Here is a 27,864-nt window from a genome sequence, read left to right on the forward strand (position 1 = left end):
TTGGTTGAAGGATGTGAGTCTAGCCTACGTTATGAATGTCAGCGGTGTTTTGGACATTTTTGCAAGTGTTGGATTTCAAATATAATCTCCTCTTAGTAACTAAAATGTTTAAAAAGTGTATTGAAACATGATAATCCACATGGAGTATAAATTACTTTAAGTGGAAGTGACTGGCATTATAAAAGCCCCAAATCCTCCTGGAATATGTCTTGAAATGAGTCTGTTTCATGTATCAAGTATTTGCCAATGCAGTTTACAGTTCACAGTGTCCAGAATACTGACCCAGTTACAGTAAGACAAACCACCATATGGTATTTGAACCATGCAATAAAAAGGAAATCATTGAAATTGTCATATAAATTGATAACATACATATAATATGATTTTCTTTCTTCTATAGAAGTGACTGAGGCTTTTGACTATCACCTATAGCTTACGCCAGAAAATAGACCATCCAGTCGGACTGATTGACTTCTACTTCCTGCTGGGAATAGAAGGGGGAGGTTGAACTTGAGATAGAGTTCCTGAAAAAGCACATCCCTTTGGCAGGAGCTGCTCGTAACCGATAAACACTGGGACAGGAAACGGTGAAAGCATTTAAATAAGCCAGCAGGAAACAATATTTCTGTGTGTGTCAGAGAAGCAGGGGTGAGCTGTGATGTGTTCGCTGTTGAAGTTTTGACATCATTTGCATCTCTTCCATGACTGGTATGTTTACTAGTGTAGATAGTGTAGCCTGGATGCCTGGGTGCAACCCGATCCTGTGGTGTTTGCTTGAGCCTCATGTTGCAGTGGATTTTCAGGTTGACTGACGGACGGTGTTGTGTGGTTCTGATCTTAAGAGAGAGACACCAGGATGGCAGCTGAAGGGGCCACAGAGAAGAGAGCCAACTTGGTGGCATCTAAAGTCATGTGGAGTAACAGGGATGACGTACCTATGTCAGCACCAGAACGGTCACATGGCAGTGACAGAGCTGGTAAGACCTCTTTCCTATAGTCTATTGTTCTGTAGATTGCAGATTTTCAATTTGAGGAATATGACACTGTTAAGAAAACTGTGCGATATTAGAGACTGTAGATTACATTTTTGGAACTGTCTAGAATCTCTATATCTATGTATTTGACTCAGACCTCGGCAGAAAATACCAGCTTTTTAAATACTAAATGTAGTCGAATATATTTTATATAGAGTTTCAACTAAAATGCAACTATTTTCTTTGATATTCAAATAAATGTCTAAAAAAAAAAATATATATATTTGAAGGTAAACAAAAAAAGTATTTATTTGATGGCTGACAAATATTTCAAGAAGAACCAAAAAGTACAATAGTTAGTTGAATTAGTCTAAATATATGATCATAACCACATGTTTTGGAGGGCTCTTAGATAGGAATCTGAATATAGCCTATAGGCTATAGCCTAGAATTAAATTCATGAGGGAGATGGAATCACCTCAACATTAGAGTAGACCACTTTTGCAGCTTCAAAATGACAAACAAATATATTTTCATAATGAGTGAGACATAAAGGTAATTCAATAACACTTGCCATAAAATTCTTATAAAAGTATAGTATCTTTGCGATCAGGGCCTGCCACACTGCAGCCTAGGATTGTCCAGGAATGGTTCCACGAACATGACAGTGAATTCAGCTTCCTGCAGTGGCCTGCCCAGTCACCACATCTCAATCCAATTGAGCCTGTGTGGGATGAAATGGAATGAGCTATTCTGAGTAGAGATCCACTACCAGCCAACTTGATACAACAGTGGGAAACATTGAAGTCAACATGGGCTAGCATCCCTGTGGAACGCTTTCAACACCTTGTAGAGTCCATGCCCAGACAAATTGAGGCTGTTTTGAGGGCAAAATATTTGGAAGGTGTTCCTAATGTTTTGTACAACCAGTGAAGACAAAGAACCTTGAGGGTTCTATCCCTACCCCAGAGTTTAATGGGAATTTTTGAAAACAACCACTAACAAGAGCTAACCCAGTCACATCAAACTCTGAAATGACAGCTAACATTCACTTTTAATTTGTTTCAGCTATTTCGCATTGATATTTATTATCCATATGAATGATGTTGCTGTATGATTTCACCTGGTCAGAACAATGGCTAGCTGACATCCGACATGGCTCTCTCTGGTGGGGGAAGATCTAATTCATATTTGATTAACATTGTTGTTGAGGTCTGAGTGGCAAACAGCAAGGTTCATACAAACCCGTACTGTTGCAAACTAAATGCTATCTGGAAGAAAGAGGAAATTCTGTGTTTAATAAAAGCATCCACTCTTAGATAAAAAAGGGGTTCTATATAGAACAGGGGTCTCCAACCTTTTCTAGCATGGGAGCTATTTACAAAAAATGAACCTGGCAAGCTACACATTTTTTTCTAGCTTTCAAAGAGGTACATTCTTCTCTTCTCCTCACCCTTGCAACTCTTCCCTGCTGTCCTTAATGTACAAGAGAAAGTAGTGCACTATGTTTTCTGTCAATATACCTGGTAAAATAATGGTTCATAAACAACTCTGAGGGCCCTAGAAAATCAGACATTTCCCCCCCAAATAATGTGTTATATTTTCCCAAATTATGTTTTCAGATACATTTATCCTGGATTTAGATTTTTTGGTTTTTCAATCTTAAAATTGCAATTGTTCATAGAGAAACAACGAAAATGGATGTTCTAAGTCCAGGTCAATGCTTAAATCACATAATACATTTTATTTTTAGGTCTGGAAGAAGGTCTGGAACAAATTTGGATTTTGAGAGTAATTCCCCTTTAATTGCGCATCTGGCCCTTTAATTGTGCATCTAGCAAGTGAGGAATGTGCATCTATTGTGCCGGTCTAGTGATGGTTCTGTAATGCTGCTGCTCGTTTCATGGCAAAGTTTGCAAATAACAAATAATAGATACAAATGATATACTTACTCATGATATACTTCTGCCAGGGAAGCCTACTTTGCAGTTAACATTTGGGGAAAGTATTTCTGTCGACCCACAAGACCGCTTATCATATAAACTGGCTACACACAGAGTAATAGACAAATGAACGCACCACACAGATGGGCAATATTGCTGGAAATTAACTGGCAGACTTGGCTATTTAAGCCAATAGTGGCTAACCAGTGGTGGGATATTGTCAATGTTGAGTTGATAGAGCCCAACAGTGGAGATGTCATAATACCCATAAAACCTAGAGGTCAAACAGGGAAATGGTTCCAATCGTTTTTCCACCATTCATTTTTCCCATAGGGGATTTTTAGAAACACTTAAAATAAGGGCTGTGTTTCTCGAAGGTTTACCCTGGCGGGACGTTTTGATAACTATGTAAATCTCTCTCGGACAAGGTGACTTTCATCAATATATTGAGCTCTATTTACTCTCAGATTCAAAAAGGCTAATTAGCATCAACTTGGATATAATGCAAAACTACAAATCCCTGCAAGCCATCTCGAGCTGACACATTTGCTAACAGGTATTGTGTCAAATTAAAACTTGCGCAAGAGAGTTCACAGAATTGTCCATTTAAACAAATGTAGCCAATTTATTTATTACTACATTTAGCTAAAACTAAATAGTTCAACCAGAGATTCTTACCTTTGCCGTCTATTTGGCGGTCTTGTCCAGATCATCATGGTATTTGTAGTTCTTTATGATAGCCATATTTTTTTTTGGGGGGGGGGGGGGGGCTAAATACAGGGATTATATTGATAAAAGTCACCTTGTCCTAGAGAGATTTACACAGTCATTTAAACGTCAGGCCAGGGTAAGACTACATGAAACACAGCCTTATTTTAAGTGTTTCTAAATAACCCTATGGGACCACCATTGGGCCCTTGAGCAAGTCCCTTCAAATAATAAAAACAATTTAAAAAATACACAACATGCTCTCCATCCAAGACACATTGTTGTTTGCTGTAACTAATGGACTGTATTGTACTGGAAAGTCAGTCACTGTTGACATAGGCCATCATTTAAGTAAAGAGATGCCTCCCTGGACACCAAGTTTCAAGTTTTTAATGTCTCATGCACAAGTACAGTGAAATTCCTTTCTTGCAAGCTTTTATCCCAACAATGTGGCAAACAATATCAATATAGTGCTATAAAGTAAAGTAGAACAAACCATATCAATATAGTGCTATAAAGTAAAGTAGAACAAAAAGACAAGACATAGAAATAAGAAGAACATGACAAAGTAAGCTATATACCAGTGCATATTTCCAAACTATGTTTGCATATAATGCCAATCAATTCTAAAAAAGTATAATGGTATTCTTTTGTCCATTGTTTAACTGTGTATTAAATTATATTCATAGCTAAAAATATGACTATTTTATTAATAGTAGTTGCTACATGGCCACAGGAAAATGTTTAGGGATGGGGGTGCTGCATATTTTTTGTCGATCCCCTAATTTATCAGCACCCCTACTTCACGAGGCTATGAAAAGCCATAATTCATAAAAGGCACCATGCAGGGTTCTATATGGAACCATTTTGGTTCAGTGAAGAAGAACCTCTAGGATTCTGATCAAAGAACCCTATAAAAGTGTTCCGTATAGAACTTTTAGGGGTTCCATATATGAAGCAAGTGACAGAACCCTTTTTGACTTATCCCAGGTATGATTTCACATCCTATAAAAAACTGATGAATGTTTCTTGGATGAGTCTTGATGTGTGTTTCCATGCCTTTTGTACAGGAATCTGTAGACAGAACAACGTCCAGCAGTGGCTTAGAAGTCATGAGTGAGTATTAGGAAGTCTACTTACATGTGATGATTTGCTTTGTTGATGGAAAATATCTAGAATTCATTCCCACCAATATCTATATAGTGGACTTTGAATTAATAGACTTGTATTTATAATAGAGTTTATTGAACAGAGTTCATTTGCAGATAACTGATTGGGATTTCATAGCTCACTCCTTGCCTGTTTATTTTCCACATCTTTGTGTGCTGTTTGGGTTGGTGTGAGCCTCCTGACTACCCCTCCTAAACAGCGCTTGACGTTTACTTGCAGGGCGGATGCAAAACCAGACCACACCAGGGAAGCTGCAGCAGGTACGGCACATAGACATTTACTTTGATTTACTGAAGTTTAATACCAAGAAGGTTCATCTAAAAATGTTTGAGTCAATTCTCATGAGTCATTTGTTGTTAGTGCTGGTACAGTGGTAGTTCGATCTACAGTGTAGTTGCTCGTTGTGGTTATTTTGGTGACACTTCAAGTTAACACATTGAAGTACATTCAATATTAGCCATAGACCAGTGGTTACTGAAAGATGTTTTAGATTTAAGTCTAGTTTAAACTTAAGCATGACATACTACCAGTTGAGCTAGATTGAAACTGTTGGAAAATGTGAGTGTAAGAAATGTTACACGACAATACACAAGTCATTACAAAACCAATCAACTCAACCTGTAATGTAAAGGTTAAAAATCAAGCCTTAGTATAACAGAGATGATATATGGAAATGTATTTGTATACGTAACTTGGAATTGTCATATTCACCATACATGGGTGTTATCTCTGGGTAATGAAGAGGCTGTGTAGCTAGAAAGGCAGAGACTCGGCAAGGCAGATAGATTCAAACGACATGCAAACTAGGCCCGTGAAAACCATGGGAACGACATCTTGTTAGAACCATAACGACACAAGGCGAGACCCAGATGCAGACACGGGAGGCAGGTGGTTTGAGTGCTGATATTTATTATAGTCCAAGGGGTCAGCAAAAGGCAGGTCAAGAGTTCATAACCAGGTCAGAGTCCAAAACAGTACAGGGCTGCAAGCAGAATGGTCAGGCAGATGGTCACAGAGTCAGAACACGAAAACCAGCGACTTGGCAACCCACTGGTTGACTTGGCAAACAAGATGAACTGGCACAGACAGACAGAAAACACAGGTATAAATACACAGGGGATAAGTGGGAAGATGGGCGACACCTGGAGGGGGTGGAGACAAGCACAAGGACAGGTGAAACAGATCAGGGTGTGACAATAACTCTGTGCTGTAACCAACCAGCCCCTAAACATCCATTAAATGTCCTTTACTGTTGGTCTTAGCCATCACTGGTTTATTATGTCACACAAAACAAGACTGCTGTTGTTGATTCCTTTATCACTTTCTTCTTCTGAGGTCATTTGTATCTGTTAGAAGCTGAGTACAGAAATACCAAGTCTGCCTCTTTTGTCAGACTTGGTATTTCAAGAATCAGACGGTGATGTTTGTTATCTCGTTCTGTGTTTGTGCTCTGTCTAATCTCTATTTCACAGTAAGGGTGTCCCCCAAATGGCACACAATTTCCTAAGGGCCCTAGTCGAAAGTAAACTGAACAAAAATCTAAATGCAACATGCAACAATTTCAACGATTTTACTGAGTTACAGTTCATATAAGGAAACCAGTCAATTGAAATAAATTCATTAGGCCCTAATCTATGGATTTCACATGACCGGTCAGGGGCGCAGCCATAGGCCCACCGACTTGGAAGCCAGGCCCAGCCAATGGGGAGCCAGGCCCAGCCACTCAGAATGTTTTTTTCCCCCACAAAAGGGCTTTATTACAGACAGAAATACTCCTCAGTTTCCGGTTGGCTGGTCTCAGACGATCCCATAGGTGAAGAAGCCAGATGTGGAGATCCTGGGCTGGTGCGGTTACACGTGGTCTGCGGTTGTGAGGCCAGTTGGACATACTGCCAAATTCTCTAAAATTACGTTGGAGGAGGCTTATGGTAGAGAAATGAACATTCAATTCTCTGGTGGACATTCCTGTAGTCAGCAGGACAATTGCACGCTACCTCAAAACTTTAGACATCTGTGGTATTGTGTTGTGTGACAAAACTGCACATTTTAGTGGCCTTTTATTGTCCCCAGCACGAGGTGCACCTGTGTAACGATCAGGATCATGCTGTTTAATCAGCTTCTTGATATGCCACACCTGTCAGGTGGATGGATTATCTTGGCAAAGGAGAAATGCTCACTAACAGGGATGCAAAAAAATTTGTGCTCAACATTTTAGAAGAACAAGCTTTTTGTGCAATGGAACATTTCTGGGATCTTTTATTTCAGCTCATGGAACCAACACTTTACATGTTTCTTTTATATTTTTGTTCAGTGTAATATATATAGTATAGTAAAAACACTTTGGTGTTTTCTCTGAATCTCTTCTGTTTTTATGTTTAAAATATTACAGGGCTTTTAAAGAGGAACGCCAGCAGTGAGGATGACTTAGCGTTGGGCGTCGAAGGTAAATAGATCTTTCATCTTGTAGTCGTTGTTTTTAGGGTGACATGAACACCAGGTAGAGCCGAGGACAGAGGAGTAAGTTAAAAACAGGTTATGTGGTTTTAAACCATCACAATGATTTATCCACTGTGTGCTCAGAGGAACATTTTAGCTGTCTGAGAGTGGGTACACAATGAGAAAAATGTTGCTGAGGGCTGGTGTATTTAGGCGAGGGGGTAAAATATTGGCAGAGGAGAGGTGGTGTCTGTACTTCTTGCTAATCTCAGGGCTGAGCATCCAGCAGTAGACAGAGGGAGGGACAGTTAAGACCAGGATGAAAGCCTCAGGGAGACAGGGAGAAGACCATACCAGACCTGGGTTCAAATAGTGGTTGAAAACCTTCAAAATACTTTGAGCGTTTGCTCTAGCCTGCCTGGAATGCCTTGTGTTCTGGGTTTGGGACTGTTCTATTGGTTCATTAAGACAGGCAAGTGCAATCAAGCACTGATAAAGTATTTGAAATGATTAACTGGTATTTGAGCCCAGGTCTGGACTATACACACCTCCCAGGCAGTTCACCCTAAACATGGCTAAGGAAAATCACGCTGCTTAGCTTTGGCAAACACCACAGCAAATCTATACAAACACAGCTAGGATCTGATGCTCACCAGTCCTCACTGACACCTACTGGGGGCTGTGTGTGTATGTGTGAGTGCCCGTATCCATGTACAGTAGCATTACTTCCACAGTATCCTTACTTCCACAGTGAGACAGTAAAGGAAGAGAAGAAAGTGGAGAAGCAGAAGGAGACAGGATGTCTTAGAAGGGACAGCCAAGGACATTTGGCATGAACCACTGTATTCTCCTCAGAGACCGAGAGCACAGGAAGAACCTGTCCTTACAGAGAGGACAGGGGGTCAATTCCAGACACTGACCCAAGGTGAGATTGGTCAAGGCTGTCCACTATCTCCTCCCAGGACCGGCTACTCAAGATATTAAAGGAATTGGCTACTTAGAAAGGCCAGTCAACCAAAAGGGACTGCTGCCCCAAACCCTAAGGAAAGATTGACCACCCCACAGACTACTCTATCTCCTCCAAGGAACTGCCAGTGTACTCAACAGAAAGGTAAGTCAACTGAAAAGAATGCTACCCCAAACTCTAACGACGTTAGATGGGAATACACAGTTCAGTACCCCTTGGCCTTGAAAAGCACCACCTTATCTGTGGATCAGGAGACCTGGTTACGTAACACCAAATGACATGGCACTTTAGGGAGTCAGCTCGGAACAGAACCCAATGGAATGGCATGCATCATCACCAACTTTCCAAACACTCATTTTAGAACTCCTCTTCAGATGGAAGAACTTTGCGGAACGAGACCTGATAGAAAATAAGAGTTGGATGTTGGAATCTTGGAAACGTTCTTGGACAAAAAAAGGTTCCGTGTAATGAAATAAAATAAAGCTTCGGCCGGCAGCACAGACCACTTTGTCCCTGTCACCATGCCAGGGTAAAATGGAGTCCCAACCTTGAATAGAGGTGGAGAGGACAGCCAAGAGAAAACACTGACTGAAAGAACACTAATGCCTAATATAGCTACTAAACAGAGCCATCCCAGAGACAGGATGTGCTGAATTAGCAGTTGTGACTAGCAGAGACACAGTGGATAACTAGCTCGTTGTCATTCATTGCAAGATATTCCAAATATTCAGCCTTGTTTGCTTTCAGGTCTAGATGATTTGTTATTTTTTTCTCTTCCTCAGCATCTTTATATGGTAAACAGGGAGTGAGGACCGTCCAGGAATTTCTGAGGTAAGGAACTTTCCCTCTCTACTGTCCTGTCGGCTGGTCGCTGTCAAACTTTTGGCGTTTTGAAATGAATTGCAACCGAGGGTCTATACATGGCGAGATTACACATCCATGTATAAATAATTTGTGTCTCTCACATTTGATGTGATGTACAGTCCCGTAGCCAATGTATAACTTGCATATATGATTACTATGGATAACTTACTATGCATAAATTAGTTAAAATGTTTTATTGACCCCATAAAAATACTAACATTTCTTTCAAAGTGAGGTTAGATTGATGTGATCCAAAATGAAATATGTTTAAACTCTGAACACCCTCACCCAGGGCTAATTTTCAGTCACTTGTCATTAACTGACTGGTAGTGAAGGGAGCTGGCTTGATTGACAGATGTTGTCATAAGTTATGGATAATGTTCACATGATACATGCCCACCTGCCAGTGACTCCTATTTACCATGCAAATATAAGAGACTCACCTGACCTTCACAGAAACAGATGGGATACATCCCAAATGACACCCTATTCCCTATACAGTCCACTGCTTTTGACCAGGGCCCATAGGGCACTATGTCGGGAATAGGGTGCCATTTGGGACGCAGACATGGATGAAGGGATGGTTTGCATGAAACAAGAGTGATGACATAGACATAGATATGACACGACGAGGAGGAGAATAATATGAGATTATTGTTGCGTAGTGTACAGTAGAGACTACTCTAAACAGGGTTTAGATGAAGGAATTTGTGTGTGGAGATGACAGTGCGAGCAGTGTGATTTGGAGACCAGTGTTAATACAGATTATTGTTCCATTCTGTAATGGTGCATTGTAGTATTATGCAGAAAAGCGTTCTATCATGTCTTTGTCTGTAGAAGGATGAGTGGCTAGCTTGTATGGAGACACAAGAATCGGAGACTGTTTGCAGCGGTGTTCTATCATGTCTTCACCTTTGGAAGAATAAATGGCTAAAGGAACACATACCTAAGATATGAGTCTAGATTCAGAGACTGTTGTCCTTCTATGATCATGTCTGTGTCTCCGTCATGGTCCAGGAGTTCCAGGTCCAGCCCAGTTCTCACCAGGTGGAACAGCTTGACCTCCGCCTTCTCAGCACAGTCGGCTCCACTCAGGTTAGTCATGTCGCCAACTCCAGGCGCTCTTTTGTTAACCAGTATTTCTCCTAATTGAAGCGGTGAGGATCTGAGGCTGGATTGCAATTGCAACATACGATGCGATAACTGCCGTGAGGTGATGTACGTTGACAGAAAGTGTGCATCCCTCCCGTGCGTGCGTGCTTGTGTGTGTGCGTGCGTTTGCATGCCTGCCTGCGTGTGTGTTTGTGTCTGCAAGCACATGTGTATTTATGAGTGTGTGCATTTGTGTGTAATCCCAGTGTAATGGATGTGCTGAATCTGTGGAGTGATGACCCAGAGGAGGTCCTACTAGATCTGGGCTTTGGCTGTGACGAGCCTGACATCTCTGGACGGATCCCAGCCCGCTTCATCAACAACCAGTCCGGCGCCCGGGGAATCAACATCCAGGTGTTCCTGGACGCCCAGAAGAACCGCATGGACATAGAGAACCCTGATGTCAGCAGTAAGTGATGTTACACTGTAAATGTACTACTCAGACATTCTGTCATATGCTCTTAAAACACTGAAAACGTACTGTAGTTACCTTGACATGCTGTCATTCTCTTTATACACTTGACAAATACCGTAATGTGCTGTCATATGATGTTTAAGCTAGCCACATACATGTTCTACCTCCAGGAACCTTGGCAACTACTGGCATGAACATGGTCATGGGATTCTTTTTGTGCTTTATGTGTTGAAACTGTTGTATTTCCAGTGTCCTCTCGGTCTCTGGTGAGAACACCGTGCATTTATTCCACCTGATGGAGACGGTCCTATAAGAATGATAACATGGTTAGCTGGTTTGCAAACTTTGCATCTGTCAACCACAGATAAATGTTAACAATCTCCTTCTCTCACCTCACCCACTCACTCACTCACTCACAGATAGGTTCAGGCAGTTGGAGGTGCTGCAGCAGGTTACCACTGCGTTCTCATCCCTGGTCGGTGGTGCGTCTACAGACTCCCTCTCCGAGAGCGGAGTTCCAGCTTTAGCTTCAGCCGAGGCCAGGGAGAAGAGGAAGAGGATGGGCATGCTGCTCCGCCGGGTCTCCAGAAAAACCCTCAGCCAGACCCAAATCCAGACCCAGGACTCCCAGGACACAAACCCAACTCCCCACAGTCCCGTAGCCCACTTACAGCAGCCCCTGGCCGGCCCCCCTGACAGGCGGACCCAGCTGAAACGAGCCAGACAGGGCCTGGCTGAGAGTATATGTCTGACCCCACTGGTAGAGGAGCAAGGCCTAGCCTCGGAAGCACCAGAGCCCCACTTGGTCCCCCAGGAGGGTGCGCTCAGGCTGGAGGTGGGGAAGGAGTATCCACCCCTGATCTCCAGTGGTATTCCAACCAGAAAGAAAAGTCCTGGGGAGGCCAGGGAGTCCTTTGAGATGGAGGAGGTAAATGTTTCACTTCAAGTTAAAAAATACTGGTGGTTTAACGTTTGTGGAAAGGGGTATAATATACTGAAATGTCTTGAATTACCACTTGCATTATTTACATTTTACATTTAAGTCATTTAGCAGACGCTCTTATCCAGAGCGACTTACAAATTGGTGCTTTCACCTTATGACATCCAGTGGAATTATATTGCTTCATCTTTCAGATTAAACGGTGTAACTGTAGTTGTACTACATATGTATATTGAGCTATATTATTTGTTTTCTTTCATGTCAGATCCAGAGCTTTGATGAGGGCAGTATTTCTGGGAGCTACATGGGAGCATCTGACACCACAGGTATGGGCACCACTGTTTTAACACTCACATTTCTTCAGTCCATTTTCCTGGTTTCTATAGTTCTTCTCAGTGGTTTATGCGAGGTTTACAACGAAGATCTTAGACAGTAGCTTGTCTTTCATTAGTGTATATTTCAAAGAGCGCTAGTGACATGGAAAGTATTCCCCTGCCTTGCTGTTAAGTGTTAAAAAGTAACCTACTAAAACAGTCCTCTAGCTTTGTAAACACTATTCTCTCTCTCGACCAGATATAAGCTCTCTTTATCCAATGTCTAGGTTTATTTTTAAACTCTATTGGCCCTGACTCTGATGCCAGTTTTCTCTACCTTCAGTATGGAACAATCTCCTATGGTGAAGAAATGCAAATATACTGTAGCAATTAGACTGCCATCATTTTCATAAGAGGTTTTAAAACACGATGCCAGCCAGCAGTGGCGGTTGGTGCCGTTTAACGTCAGGGAGATGTCATTTTTTTGAGCATGGCCTTATTTCTATTACAGGATATTGGATGACTGTCATTCATATTCCATTTACCCAGCTCAATGTAACATCGATAGGTTTAGGCTACTACCTGGTACTCCAGGCTGTATCACATCCGGCTGTGATTGGGAGTCCCATCGGGCGGCGCTCAACTGGCCCAGCGTCGTCTGGATTTGGCCGGAGTAGGCCGTCATTTTAAATAAGAATTTGTTCTTTAACTGACTTGCCTAGTTAAATAAAGGTTAAATAAAATACTCAACTGTTCCCTATACCCATCATGAGGTTGCAACAACCTAGCCTACAAATGAAAGTTTATAATGTGCACCGGTTGAGAGACAAATCGGAGTAATCAAGGTGGATACATTCAATATGGCCTTGCACACTTAGTTTCTATTGGACAAATTCAGGTAGACCCCCCCCCCCCCCCCACCCACCACCTCCTGCCGTTTAAGAAACGTTTTGCAACAGAATCGGAGGAAGGAATTCACCCCTGTTCACCCGAGCACACAGTTCACTTTCATAGCAGCCACATACAGCATCATCATCACTTTGCTCATTGCATTATTCCTTCTCGCATCTACCAGCTCCTCTTCACTCACATTTTTCCCTTCAGTACACAACAGCTGTCTGACCAGGCACAAAAACCTCTCCAAGCCAAACCTTCATACCACAACCACTACACAACCTACATTGTCACCATACTAACGTTATAGTCAACAGACTAGAACTAACGCGTTAGTTAACCAACAATCCAATTCATGTGTACAATCATGCAGTACAGCCATGCAGTACAGCAAGTAGTTTAGCAGTTACACCGGTGGCCCCTGGTGGCAATACATTTATAAAAGTGAAAGCTTACCTTGACTTGGAAGAGTTTCAGTGTTGGATAGCCTTAGCCAGCTAGCTAACATAAACAGCATTCCTCTGAGTCAGGTTGTTGAGTAAGCTAAATTAGCTGCATTAGCTAAGTATGTGGAAGGAAAACAAAGAAGAGGAAAATATACCATGAAATATACAGTGCCTTGCAAAAGTATTCATCCCCGTTGGTGTTTTTCCTTTTTTGTTGCATTACAACCTGCAATTTTAAATAGATGTTTATTTGGATTTCATGTAATGGACATACGAAATAGTCCAAATTGGTGAAGTGAAATAAATAAAAAAAACGTGGAAGTGGTACGTGCATATGTTTTCACCCCCTTTGCTATGAAGCCCCTACATGACATTTGTTGCAACCAATTACCTGCATAAGTCGCATAACTAGTTAGATTGCACACAGGTGGACTTTAAGTGTCACGTGATCTGTCACATGATCTCAGTATATAAACACCTGTTCTGAAAGGCCCCAGAGTATGCAATACCACTAAGCAAGCAGCACCATGAAGACCAATGAGCTCTCCAAACAGGTCAGGGACAAAGTTGTGGAGAAGTACAGATCAGGGTTGGGTTATAAAAAAATATATCAGAAACTTTGAACATCCCACGGAGCATCATTAAATCCATTATTAAACAATTTGTTGTGGCACCACAACAAACCTGCCAAGAGAGGGCCACCCACAAACTCACGGACCAGGCAAGGAGGGCGTTAATCAGAGGCAACCAAAAGATCAAAGATAATCCTGAAGGAGCTGTAAAGCTTCACAGCAGAGATTGGAGTATCTGTCCAAAGGACCACTTTTAAGCCGTACACTCCACAGAGCTGGGCTTTGCGGAAGAGTGGTCAGAAAAAATCCATTCCTTAAATAAAAAAAACCAAGTGAACACATTTGGTGTTCGCTAAAAGGCATGTGGGAGACTCTTCAACCATATAGAAGAAGTTACTCTGGTCAGATGAGACTAAAATGTAGCTTTTTGGCCATCAAGGAAAATGCTGTGTCTGGCGCAAACCCAACACCTCACATCACCCCGAGAACACCATCCCCACAGTGAATCATGGTGGTGGCAGCATCATGCTGAGGGGATGTTTTTCATCGGCAGGGACTGGAATGATGGATTGCACTAAATACAGGGAAATTTTGAGGGAAACCTATTTGTCTTCCAGAGATTTGAGATGGACGGAGGTTCACCTTTCAGCAGGACAATTACCCTAAGCATACTGCTAAAGCAACACTCGAGTGGTTTTAGGGGAAGCATTTATTTTTGCCTTGAAGAATAGGAAAAAATCCCAGTGGCTAGATGTGCCAAGCTTATACAGACATAACCTAAGAGACGTTCAGCTGTAATTGCTGCAAAAGGTGGCTCTACAAAGTATTGACTTTGATACAAACCCCCCAAAACATTTATTTTAATTCCAGGTTGTAAGTCTACAAAATAGAAAAAGGGCCAAGGTGGGTGAATACTTTCGCAAGCCACTGTAGCTCTCTCTCTCTGTGCTGCTTCTCCTTAATTTTTGAAGAAATTAGCTATGGTCTTTCTCTCTCTTTGAGTCACCTACTCACCACACTTAGCTGTAGCTTATGCTTTCAGTACTAGACTCACTATCTGATCCTTTGATTGAATGGAGAAGATGTTAGTTCATACTACAAGAGCTCTCATAGGCTGGAGGACGTCCTCCGGAAGTCGTTAGAATTACTGTGGAAGTATTTGGAAGGGTGTGAGAACCATGAGCCTCCTAGGTTTTGTATTGAAGTCAATGTGCCCAGAGGAGGATGAAAAATAGCTGTCCTCCGGCTACACCAGGGTGCTGTTGAGGCTACTGTAGACCTGTTTATTGCAAAACCGTATGTTTTAATCAGTTATTTGGTGACGTGAATATATTTAGTATAGTTTTATCTAAAAAGGATAACTTTTTAAAATGTTTTTCTGAAATTCAGTGAGTAGCTAACTGAATAAGCAAATTGTCATACCTTTTAGTTGATTCACCAGGCAAAGGTGAAGTTCTGTTTATTGCCCCGAGTCATAGTTCTCCTTTATACTTCAGATGATAAGTCTGATTGAAGGATATGATTAAAGTGATGTAATTTTCCATGAACTCTTTCTTTTTCTGTCCCTCTCTCCCCTCCCTCTACTCTCTTCCCCCTTCTCTCTGTAGCAGTGTGTGTGATGAGGACTAACAGCTGCCAGTCTGACAGCAGTGGCTTCCTGGAAGAGCCCTTCATCCCGTCCATTACCCAGCATCCCTCACCTGGACCCGAGCTCATGAAGGTTACACGGAGAACATTCTAGAAGTGCAACAATCTAGGCGTGTTACTTTTAGTTAGTTCTACTGACTTACTTAAACTTACTTTAAGTTATTGCTACTAACTTATATACTTCACCAGCCCAAAATATTAAAATATATTATTGAATTGATATTCTGTCTATTTCATGGTGCACAATTTAAGAGGTCATTCATTAATTTAAACTGACAGTGTTTGGTTGTTGTTTAAGGCTTTGTCGGGAATATCTGGAGGCAGCACTGACAGCCAGATCACTGTAAAAGGAGCTTCACCCCCCTCGTCCCCCCTATCCACTTCCCTGGACCCTTCCCCTCCTTCCCTCTCCACGTGCCACCCAAGACCCGAGTCTCCTCTATACAGACCAGAGACAACAAGCCCTACAGAGGAGACACCCAGACACCAGGATTCCCCCACACCCCACTCCCTCCTCTCTGATGCCTTGGAGATGACTAACTCTGCGTTTGGAGCCAGGCCAAGCCTAATGGAAAACACTGTCACTGAGGAAGATGGATTCTCTTCGGCCTGCTGTGCACCTTGTCATAAGCCAGACTCTCCGTTACGGCACGTTATTATTATCATGAAAACAGATAGAGAAACAGAACACTTTACTCTGGAATCAGAGGAAGCTGTTCCAATAGGAGGAGAGGAAAAGGCCATAGCGGAACAAAGTGGTAATGTTCAGACAGGAACAGAGGCTGTTGGTGATCAGGACACCGATTGTTATGGGTCACATGAAGGCCCTCTGATGGACTCGGTGGCTCTGGTGCAGATGAAGAAAGAGATGGAGATGAAGATGGAAGTAGAGATTAGTTCTGGTTTGGAAGGTCCAGTGTTGGGTCCTGTCGCTGTTCCTGAGGTGGTGGATCAAGGCTCTGAGACTGGATCTGTTTGTCAGGACCGGTCCTCTGAAGATCCTCTATTAGGATCTGACCCTAACCTCTCAGCAGTGCTAAGCCCTGCCTCCCCTCTCCCCCCAGCAGAGCCTCTCTCTGCCTCTTCTCCCCCCCCAGTGCACTGGGAAACAAGTGGCTCAGAGATTTCAGAGGGATCCTCAAGCTTGGTTGTCCAAGAGCCTGTCCCACCACTAAATCAACCAACAAACCCATCAACAGACCTACCTCCAGGCCCAGCTTTAACCTCACCTTCAGAGCAAGTGTCACTTCCATCCCCAGCCTCTTCCCCACCACCATCTCCGTCCCCAGCCTCATGCCCACACCAACCTCCAGCCTCATCTTTTCTGGCAGCATCCAGCTCATCTCCAACACAATCCCATTCCCCAATCCCAAACCATTCTCTATCAGCCCTAACCACAACACCAATCCCATCCTCAATTCCAAACTCACCATCAGCCCATTCCTTAACCGTAGCGCCATCTCAAGCCCCAACCCCACTCGTCCCCCACAGTGGTGCTTTCAGGTCAGGCCGATCTGTGTCTGTCCAGATGCCCTCCTCCCTGCCCTCTGTCTCCCACTCTGCCCTCCGGAGAGGTGCTGTCCCCCACACCCCCTCTCCGCTCGGCCCTTCCTTCGAGCCCCTCCCCCTGACTGACCTGACGTTCCGGCAGAGGCGGAACTCCTTCTCCAGGAAGGCGTGGTCAGATGCTGATGTCTCCCACTTTGCAGAACACAGAAACACTGCGGTTGCCATGGGAAAGGCAGACATGACACCTGAGACGATATCCCTCCCGTCCCCATGCCCCTCCCCCTCCATGTCATCGTCCAATCGGTGGCTGTCTCGCGACGGTTCACAAAGATCCGGAAGTTTCCAGATGAAGTCCACCTCCTTGGACACTGGGCTGTGGCAGGAGGAAGTGGGGGAAGAAGTGGGGGATGAGGATAGACGGTGGGAACGAGCCCTGTTCTCTGGGCTTTCCTGCTGCTGCTCCTGTGATAACCGCTGTCGCTGCTGTTCTCAGAACAATCGCCACAAACCGTCCTCCGTTTCAGCTTTCCCTGTAAGTAACACACACAATTCAGTTACGCGCTCTTGTCAAACCCTAAATTGATTGACACAGGATGATATCTGAAAAAAAAAGAGACTAAATGATAATGCAGCCTCACTCATCAAAATGTCTGCAACAAGTGCCCTTTTCTATGGCTACATCCGATCATTAAAATAGTTATTTAATTCCTTATCTGTATATTTATAGAATATTAGATAAGGAGGCATTGAGGCACATCACATGTGTTATTCCTGTTGACACGATGAACAAATCCTCTTTGCATGTTAGAATCTTTATTGGCCCTTCTAAAGATGGTGGTTTGGTTTCATATGCAGCAGTGGTCATTTGCATGTGAATGCCTGTTTTGCGTGATGAGCAGCAGTAGAGGAGGAAGTTCACCACTCTCTCTCGCTCTGGCTCTTTAGTGGCCTCAAGCACAGCTCACTTCTAATGAAAGAACACTATATGAAAGGTCCTATTCACCAAGAATGGTCAATAGGATTGGGGTTGCTACTTGAGTCTTTAGTAGACCCCTTTCTGTCTCTCACGTAATGCCGGTTTTATGAGGGTGACCACCATTGTGCTCTGATGGAAATGATGTGTTGAGTAGGCCACTGTAATCTATCTTTGTGAACAGCTGAATTTGATACTTCTGAGAACAGAACATCTACACTATGGCCTTCATATTTGTATTGAGCCCATTTGGTTGTTCTAATTGGCTTAATAATCAACCTCTTTGAGCTAACCACTGCCACTGCAATTTCGCTAATAGGCAAAAACAGACCTTTCCTCCCTTGTGCGCTGATTCACTGTACAGTATTCCTGACGTTGTGTTGTCTCTATCCTCTCTCATGATATTATTCTGTATAATCCTCTGTGCAGTATTCACTGGATGAGCTGGAGGGGATGATGCACTGTATGAGGAAGTTCCGCTGCGTCCTGACAGACATCGAGGAACAGCTGTCAGAAGACCAGGCCTCGGTGTACAGCTCACTCTCTGACACTGACAGGTAGATAATACCCCCTCTAGCGGACGCTTTAGGCTACTTCGCCTCACCCATATCATCCCATTTAGAGTGAGCATTGAGCAGGCTTGGGTATAACGAGGAGAGTTTGAGACGGATGTTTTTAGTGTTCTGTTTATGCTGCAGGGTTGGAGTCAGTTCCATGTCATGACTTAATTTAAATGTGACTGAACTCAACCCTGTTTTGTTGGCTAATGATTTCGATTTGACATACTATGGTGTCACCTTTTTGTGTCCTCTGTGTCCCTACCCCTGTCCTGTCTCAGAGAGGAAGTGCGAGACGTCTTGGAGCTGAGGAAAGCTGTGAAACAGGAAGCTGGAGAGTTGGAACTGCAGCTCACTGACCTGGTTCATCGGTATGACGACAGCTTCAAAATGGTAGGTTACAGACACACCCCTGACTGTGGATTATATTGATGAGAAATGAAAACATTGCTAACGTTTTTCTACTTTGCCTCAGAACTATAACTCCCTTTACACTTTCCTTCTATTACAGCAGTTAGTAAAAATGTGTTATTGTGTACTACATTTGATAGAAACTAGAGATCGGGATCAATATCCAAAGGAATAAGCATTTCAAAGCCATGGACGACAGCATAAATGGGCATAAAAACCAATATCTGAGAACTGATAGTGAATTGTGATGTTGTTCGGTTCCATAGAAGATGCACAGACTACTCGATGAACAATCTCACCTCTACACCCAGCTAAGGCTCCTGCCCCTGATCCCCACAACCACATCCACCCCTGGTTCTGCCTCCTCCAGGAGCATGGCCACTCAGTGCTGCCTGCTGCCCTGGCTGCCTTTAACGGACATGTCCAGGCCACGCCCCTCATCGCAGGCCACCTGGGATTTGGAGTCTAGATCAGCTCTGCCAGATTCCAGTTCTATGGGCCAGAGGCTAAAACATGGTTCTACAGACACCAAGCCAGACAAACTGGACATTGTGGGTTTCATCCAGAGAGTAAGGGACCTTTGACCCCTGGTACATACACAACCACATATCAAAATGTAGTTTCAGGTTTACTGGATGAAAATACAAAAATGTTTTGACTGCGTATTGCTTTACATTTTTGTCTTGATAATGACATGTTGTCACATCTCTTTACTGTTTTTCAGCTGAAGGAGTCCATACGCCACTCTGTCAATACTGACTCACTGGAGTAAAAGAGAGGTGGGGTAGCCCTGACTGACAGATCTAGGCCAGGATTCAATCCTAAGCGTTTCATAGGGCAGCGTACAATACAGGCGACAAAAGGCATTTTCCTTGATGTTCGCAGAGATGGCTGTCATGGTAAACGCTGTGCATGTCGGCTCAGACGTAAATGACCTTTGAAAAGTCTTATAATAGTGCTCTGCTCTGTAACACGCCTTCGCGTGAATACCAGACCTATACCCTCTAAACTTGACTGAAAAAAACACTGCCTGTGTCCTCACCCACCTGTGGATTGTTTTTCTGTCTTACAGATGCAGCTTCTGCTGTAGCTTACTGAAGATGATCTGCTGTCTAAGTTATAGTGTGTCCAATCAACCTGGACTCGGGTAGATCTAACATGATAAATGTAAATCTGTCTCCCTCCATTTAGTATGATGAGTTGGGTGTGGTAAGGTATGTATTTCTTTGTGGATGTCCATCATCCATTATGTTATGAATAACAATTCATATGATATGTTACGATTTGCTTTTTGTACAATATGTCACGATTGCGATTTAAGTATGATATGTCACAAATTCCAGTTTGATGTGGCTAACCCTAACATTAGTTAAGTAGCTTACGTTAACTAGGCAAAGGGTTAGCTAACATGCTAAGTAGTTGCAAAAAGTAGTACGTTTCAAAATAGCTAATTAGCCTAAATGCTCAAGTTGTCCGTGATGAGATCGGAAGACGCAACCTTAGAGATGCTAGAAGTTTGCATTATATGCCCACCTATCCACCCCGACCCACCACCCTCCCTTCGTTTTTGCCTCATGTAACCTTACCAAACATATCATATTAATTTGAGTGTCCTGGATTTACGTTGACTATGTCTAGTCTATGAAACCAGGCTGGTGTAATCAATGGATTCCATTACTACCAAAGTAGTCCAGTGTCCACATGATGAATAAAGAGCATGAAACCATGTGTGCTATATCTATAACGTGCCATTGCATAACATACTGTACAAAGAGTTTGTGTATTATCATTCCCTACGTATCAACAACAACATTCGTCTCAACTAAGGATGTGTTCTCATTCCTTACTGTGACATGAAGTCTCCTACTGTTATCTACCTGCATCAATGCTCTGGGTAAGACAGATCCCCATCCACATGAGATCCATGCAGTATGTGTATGCTATAGAGAGGAGCTCCTCTCTATGTGTCCCCCCGCTCTGGGTTATGTCCTTATTAGCACAAGAGGTGGTCTAGCTCACATCTCCTGTCTCTTCAGACCCCAATTAGCAGCTGTGTAGTACCAGCCTGTGAGCCTGATGCATTTCATAACCCCCTCCACTGGTGCTCCCAACTTAAATGTAAGAGAACCACATGCCATTTAGGAACACAAGAAAATAAGTATGTTTTATTGCGATACAGCCTACTGTATATAGAGCCCCACAGTGGAAGTGTCATAATACCCATAAACCTAACGGTCAAACAGGGAGTCACCTTGTCCTAGAGAGATTTAGATGGTTATCAAAATGCCACGCCAGGCTAAGCCTACACAACACAGCTCTTATTTTAAGTGTTTGTAAAATCCCCTACAGGAAAAAGGAATGGTGGAAAAACGATTACAACCATTTCCTTGTTTGACTGCTAGATTTTATGGGTATTATGACTCATACTGTGGTACTCTATTGGGCCTAAGAATTCTTGTTACTTTTGAAGCAAATGTTGTGCCCTAGAAAGTAATATGTACATTAATTTATAATAAAATGTTGATAAAGTCATTTGTGGAATATTATGTTTCCACATTGTGTAAAAGCACTTTTCTATTGAGATGGATTCCATAGAAAATTGCACACTTTCTCTTTAAAAAGGTCAGGTTTGTGATGGCATTTGTCATTCAACATGGTGCTTTCAAGACAACTGGGAGAAAAACTAAGTCTAATCATGACGTCAGAGCTCTGGAAAGTAAGTATGGTAGCTGCAGCCCAATAGAACCCCATAGTGGAGGTGTCAAAATACCCATAAAACATAGTGGTCAAACAGGTAAATGGTTTCAATCATTTTTCCACCGTTCATTATTTAATGTTAATTTCTCTACCATAAGCCGCCAATGTCGTTTTAGAGAATTTGGCAGTATGTCCAAAGGGCCTCACAACCATGTACCCATGCCAGCTCAGGACTTCCACATCCGGGTTCTTCAACTGCGGGATCGTCTGAGACCAGCCACCTAGACAGCTGATGAAATTGTGGGTTTGCTCAACCAAAGAATTTCTACACAAACTGTCAGAAACCATCTCAGGGAAGCTCATCTGTGTGCTCGTCATCCTCACCAGGGTCTTGACTTGACTGCAGTTTGGCGTCATAACCGACTTCAGTGGGCAAATGCTCACTTTCGATGGCCACTGGCACGCTGGAGAAGTGTGTTCTTCACGGATGAATGTCGGTGTCAACTGTACCAGGCAGATGGCAGACATGGCAGATGGCTGTATCACGCCTTCAACCGCAAGGCTCTCCAGAGGGTGGTGCGGCCTGCACAACGCATCACCAGGGGCAAACTTTCTGCCCTCCATGACAGCTACAGCACCTAATGTCACAGGAAGGCCAAAAATATCATCATCGACATCAACCACCCGAGCCACTGCCTGTTCACACCGCTACCATCCAGAGGGCGAGGTCAGTACAGGTGCATCAAAGCTGGGACCGAGAGACAGAAGCTGTTTTTCAATCTCAAGGCCATCAGACTGCTTAACAGCAATCACTGACTCAGTCTATTTCCTACATTAAACCCAATCACTGGCCACTTTAATGAATGGATCACTAGTCACTTTATACAATGTACTCTAAATAATTCCACTTTAATAATGTTTACATATCTTACATTACTCATCACATGTATATACTGTATTTTATACCATCTATTGCCTATGCCGCTTGGCCATATACTTATATGTACATATTCTCATTCACCCCTTTAGATTTGTGTGTATTAGGTAGTTGTTGGGGAATTGTTAGATTACTTGTTAGATATTACTGCACTGTCGGAACTAGAAGCACAAGCATTTCGCTACACGCTACACTATGTGACAAATACAATTTGATTTGTACACACTTCCTGGAAGCTGAAATACGACTTAAACTCACCCTCTGGCTTAAACAGAAGTCTAAACTCTAGTGGTACTGTACCTCAATGTATATTAGTTGCGTGGTAAGAAACGGAAGGGAAAAAAACAAGGCGCTTTCAACAAACCCACTCATTTTCACACTTGCACTTCTTTCCATTCGATGCACCCACACTCCGGTAACCATATTGGTGTATATGGTGTTAATTCAGATTCAAAAGTCGAACAGCCGCGATATGGCGCCCGTGACCAAAATAAAACATAATTGTGGGAGGAAACAATTGAGTCGAGAACTGTGGTCGAGTGAGCAGAGGAAGAGTGCAGGCTAGCATGGTGCGAGCAAATTCAACTTGAGAGCTTGCGAGTGAGACTGAGCAAGCAGAACTAACTGCATTTCTGCATGCAGTAAATATTTTCTGAGAGCAGAGATTTTTGTTCACCTGAAGAAATACTTAGTACATGTCAAGACTCAGAAATGACTGCGCTCACAAATACGTTCCCACATGGATGTCTTTTGGCCCTCTCACACCATGTCCATGTTACTCAAGCAACTGCTTACTATACTTTTATAACAAGGGGGAATTCTAGACAATAAACATAGCATGTAGCAGTCTACTGAATTTTTTTGGGACCAATCGGGGCTTGACTGCTCTCTAACATAATGTTTGACCATACAGTGAAAGGTGAACGATGGCTGACAAAAAGAGATGAGTTCGATTAGTTTTTCAGTAGAGAAACTATGCCTATCACACACATTCAGTATTGAATCATCTTTCTAACTAATAGACAGCAGCTTTGGCTTCAGTTAAAACACATGGCTAAATGTTAGTTAGCCAGCTAACATTAGCTAGTTAGCTTCCTTGATAGACCAAATAACTACCTATTTCAATATTGAAATCAGAGTTGATTAGCTAGCTAGTTGGAGAGCTAGTTTCTCTCTTGAAAAACTATCGAACGTACCTCTATTTTTGTCAGCCATCGTTCACCTTTCACCGTCCCCTCATCTCTATGTTCCAAAATTTGGTTAGAAACCAGTCAAGCCCTGATTTGTCCAAAAACATGGCAAGTTGTGTTTCAGTAGACTGCTACAGGCTATATTCATTGGCTAGAATTACCCCATTATGGAATTATTATTGTAATCAGTTGCTCTCCAAAATGGATTTTGGAGAGCAACTGGAAAATTGGTGTCAGAGGTATGGTCCAGAGGAGCGGTGTTGGGTTCCAGTGGACAACTTTCTAGATCCCAACATCATCCGAGATATTTCCCGTCGTTTTCCGGACCGGCCTGCTCCTCGCCCTTGTGGACTTCTCCCTGGCCTGTGTTGTCCTGCGGCTGGAGCCGCACACCGGTGGGAAAGGGGGTGGGGGGGAGAAGTCACGTCTAATCCCACTCCGGCGCTTGACTTCGCCGGTTTAATAACCACCGGTACTGGCAACCCATCAAGACGCACACCTGGCAACCCTCATTACGCACACCTGGGCCTCATTTCGCACACGTGGACTTCATCATTACCCTTAATTACTTCCCCTTTATCTAGCACTCCGTAGAGTCAGGCAGTATTGGTTCCGTTTTCATGTCCAGACGCTTCTCTCGTTTTGTAACTCTCCATGTCCGTTATTATTAAACTGACCATATGCACCTGCTTCCTGACTCCCAGGGTCTACGGTACACACGTGTTCCCGGAGGTCTTGCGATGTTGCGTCTCAGGGTTTAAAAACTCTATTATAGGGTTTAGAGAGAAACACAGAAAATAAGGTTCTGAGGTAAACACCAATCTTAAGAGATCTTCTATTTTGTTCCATGAGAGAATATCAGTCAGTTAGCCTGACCTTTATGAATTATGACGCCTTCATGTGCTTTTTTTATTATTACATTAATGGTTAAAAATTCACAAAGTGGCGTTAGCTGATGACGATTATCTGATTGAACAAACCGTATAAAATCTCCTAAACTCGTGTTAACCACAGACCGTATTTTTGGCATTTATCCAAAAACCCTACAAAAATGCCATTCATTTCTCAGCTTCCAGGAAGTGTCTACAACGAACAATGGTGGAGTTGGTGCCTACAGAAAGATGCAATTACTCTGTCTCTATAGGACAATATTTTTTTTATTTCACCTTGTTGGGCTAGACAAAATCTATTTTAATGGTGCAATGGTAATGGTGCAAGAATAACGTTAACAAATCTGTGTTTTTCTAGAGAACTCGGAAACAGTGGTACAGCGAAGCCTCATTAATTTTATCTGGGGGATTGTTTTTCATAGTTGCACAGTGCTTGATACTAGAGGAGAAAATGCCATGTGACAAGAACACATCAACAACCCAGTCTCCCATCAGACTTCAAAGGGCCCCGCCTGATTGAAACATGAGTGGTTTATTTGTGATAAGCAGACAACACAGGTTATGTAATTAATTTATTACAAATAGAATAGGCTTCTATGCTCTCAGCAACTTGGTAATGTAGTCAATGGTATCCCCTATAGAAAGATTATGTAGGGTCATGTTGCACAACCTACCATTTACATTTGTTTTTCATAACTGGGCAACTATGTCAGATAAATGTCCATTGCTTTTTTAGATTTAGTTACAAATAAGCAGAAGTTCAATCAACCAATGATATTTTACAGAGAAATAATTAAGACTTTCAGCATGCTTATAGGGAAGGGCACTCAACATGCTCAGCACTGACACAAATGACTGATGATTGGCTGAAAGACATTGATTATTAGAAGATTTTAGGAGCTGTTTTGTTAGATTTCATTGCAGCTATTGATATCATTGATTACTGAAAAAACGTAGGTGTTATGGATTTACATCTTTATCATGGATTGAGAGTTCCCTATCTAATTGAACACAGTGTATTTTTTATGGAAGCCTCTCTAAAGCAAATTCAGTTGAGTGTGGTGTACCACAGGGCAGCTGACTTGGGCCATTATTGTTTTCTGTGTTTACCAATGACCTTCCACCGACCTTAACCTCTCTGGTAGAAGTGGGCGTCCCACCTCGACAACAACCAGTGAAATTGCAGGGTGACAAATTCAAAACAGAAATCCCATAATTACATTTCCTCAAACATACAAGTATTATCCACCATTTTAAAGATAAACTTCTTGTATATCCAACCACAGTGTCCGATTTCAAAAAGGCTTTTCTGCGAAAGCACACCATGCGATTATGTTAGGTCAGCACCTAGTCACAGAAAACCATACAGCCATTTTCCAGCCAAGGAGAGTGTCACAATCGTCAGAAATAGCATTAAAATTAATCACTTACCTTTGATGATCTTCATCTGGTGGCACTCCCAGGTCTCCATGTTAGACAATAAATGTTTGTTTTGTTCAATAATGTCCCTCTTTATGACCAAATACCTCCTTTTTGTCCGCGTTTTGTCCAGTAATCCGAATGCTTAAGGCGCGTGCAAGTCCAGACGAAAAGTTTTTAAAAAGTACAATAAAAGTTAGTAGAGACATGCCAAACGATGTTTAAAATCAATCGTCCGGTTGTTTTTGTCATAAATAATCAATAATATTTCAACGGGACAAAAGCTTCGTCAATAGGAAAGGAGAAACAAGAAAGGCGCATTCCCGATCAGGCGCATGGCTGATGATTGAACTGGCCACTGATTGAAAGTGCTGTATCTCCCTCATTTTTCAGAGTCAAAGCCTGAAACAATGCCTAAAGACTGGCCACAATGTAGAGGAAGCCATAGAGACCGTGAACTGGGTCCTAAGTCTTTGTACGGTGGATAGGCTTTCAATGGAAAAACAGCCTTTCAAAATAATAGTACTTCCTGGTTGGATTTTCCACCGATTTTTGCCTGCCATATCAGTTCTGTGATACTCACAGACTACCAATTATATAATCTACTAATTATATGCATATCCTATCTTCTGGGCCTGAGTAGAAAGCAGTTTTAATTTGGGCACGCTTTTCATCCAAAATTCAGAATGCTGCCCCCTACCCTAGTGAAGTTAAGTTAAGCTTGTGAGTCTATGTGCGCTGACAACTCAACTGTATACATGTCAGCTACAACAGTAATATAAATCACTGACACCCAATCACTTAACATAGAGATCCAGACAGTTTTAGAATGGGTAACTATCAGTGGGCTGGTGTTATCTAAAAACTAAAAGCATTGTTTTTGGGACAAATCACTCACACAACCCTAAATCTCATTTAGATATATTATTGCATGTGGCAAATCAGCAAGTTGAGGGGACTAAACTGCTGGGTGTAACCCTAGATAGCAAGCTGTCATGGTCAAAAAATATAGACTCATTGGTTGCTAAAATGGGAAAAGGTCTGTCCATGATAAGGCATTTCTCTGCTTTCTTGATCTAAATCCTACAAGCCCTAGTTTTGTCGCACCTGGACTACTGCCCAGTTGTGTGGCAAAGGACATGTGAATGTAACAATTGGTCCAGAACAGAGCAGCACGTATTGCCAGTAGTATGCATGTAAATCTCTCCTGGCTCAAAGTTGAGGAGAGATTGACTGCATCACTATTGGTTGTTGTGTGAGGTGTTGATGTGTTAAAGGTACTGAACTGTCTGTTCAAGCAGTTGGCACACAGTTCAGACACTCATCTGTACCACACAAGACATGCAGCCAGATGTCTCTTTACAGTTCCCAGGTCCAGAACAGAGGCTGGGAAACACACAATATTAAATAGAGCCATGAATAGATGGAATTCTGTCACCCCAGGTAACTCAAATTAGCAATAAAACAAGATTCAAAAACCAGATAACATAACACCTTAAGGCACGACGGGGACTGTGAAGAGACAGACATTTATAAATATACTGAACAAAAAGATATTAACGCAGTAGTTCTGATCCCATGTTGGTCCCATGCAAACCTTTCCATACACACAAAAAAACAAACATTGGTGCACACATTTGTTTACATCCCTGTTAGTGAGCATTTCTCCTTTGCCAAGATAACCCATCCACTTGCTAGATGTGCATAAATTGCATGTATTTATTTTGTGTGAATTTTGTATTTGGCATTGAATTATCTAGTTTTATGTATTTTATTTGTTGTGTTTTGGCAGCGGCTAATTGGGGATCCAAATAAAACACTAAATACAAACATTGAAGC

The 27,864-nt window shown here is 42.5% G+C and overlaps 1 protein-coding gene across 6 annotated transcripts; it reads left to right on the top strand.

Moving 5' to 3' along the window:
• Positions 1 to 635: 635 nt before the first annotated feature.
• Positions 636 to 20,636, top strand: itprid1 (ITPR interacting domain containing 1). 6 transcript variants are annotated; one of them, XR_003859833.2, is made up of 17 exons: positions 636 to 708; positions 843 to 977; positions 4,696 to 4,741; positions 5,015 to 5,055; positions 7,185 to 7,238; positions 8,981 to 9,029; positions 10,080 to 10,157; positions 10,421 to 10,623; positions 11,049 to 11,557; positions 11,835 to 11,895; positions 15,403 to 15,515; positions 15,741 to 17,483; positions 18,354 to 18,481; positions 18,763 to 18,874; positions 19,159 to 19,482; positions 19,617 to 19,671; positions 19,965 to 20,636. XR_003859833.2 is itself a non-coding variant. In XM_029626631.2 (17 exons), the coding sequence occupies exons 1-16, from the start codon at positions 702 to 704 to the stop codon at positions 19,662 to 19,664; spliced, it is 3,630 nt and encodes a 1,209-aa protein (XP_029482491.1). In that variant the 5' UTR covers positions 636 to 701; the 3' UTR covers positions 19,665 to 19,671; positions 19,965 to 20,636. The 6 variants fall into 6 exon arrangements, 5 of the variants coding, with proteins under 5 accessions (XP_029482491.1, XP_029482492.1, XP_029482493.1 ...); XM_029626631.2 differs by having other exon boundaries at positions 19,159 to 19,461; XM_029626632.2 differs by having other exon boundaries at positions 804 to 977; positions 19,159 to 19,461; positions 19,617 to 20,636.
• Positions 20,637 to 27,864: the final 7,228 nt, after the last annotated feature.

The sequence above is a fragment of the Oncorhynchus nerka genome, linkage group LG22 (genome assembly GCF_034236695.1).
Source record: "Oncorhynchus nerka isolate Pitt River linkage group LG22, Oner_Uvic_2.0, whole genome shotgun sequence".
NCBI classification, from domain to species: domain Eukaryota; kingdom Metazoa; phylum Chordata; class Actinopteri; order Salmoniformes; family Salmonidae; genus Oncorhynchus; species Oncorhynchus nerka.

Excerpts from the sequence above, each read along its gene's own strand:
- itprid1 (XM_029626630.2), top strand. Across the intron at positions 5,056-7,184 it reads CACCAGGGAAGCTGCAGCAG|GGCTTTTAAAGAGGAACGCC; the intron begins GTACGGCACATA and ends AAAATATTACAG. Across the intron at positions 18,875-19,158 it reads ATGACGACAGCTTCAAAATG|AAGATGCACAGACTACTCGA; the intron begins GTAGGTTACAGA and ends TCGGTTCCATAG.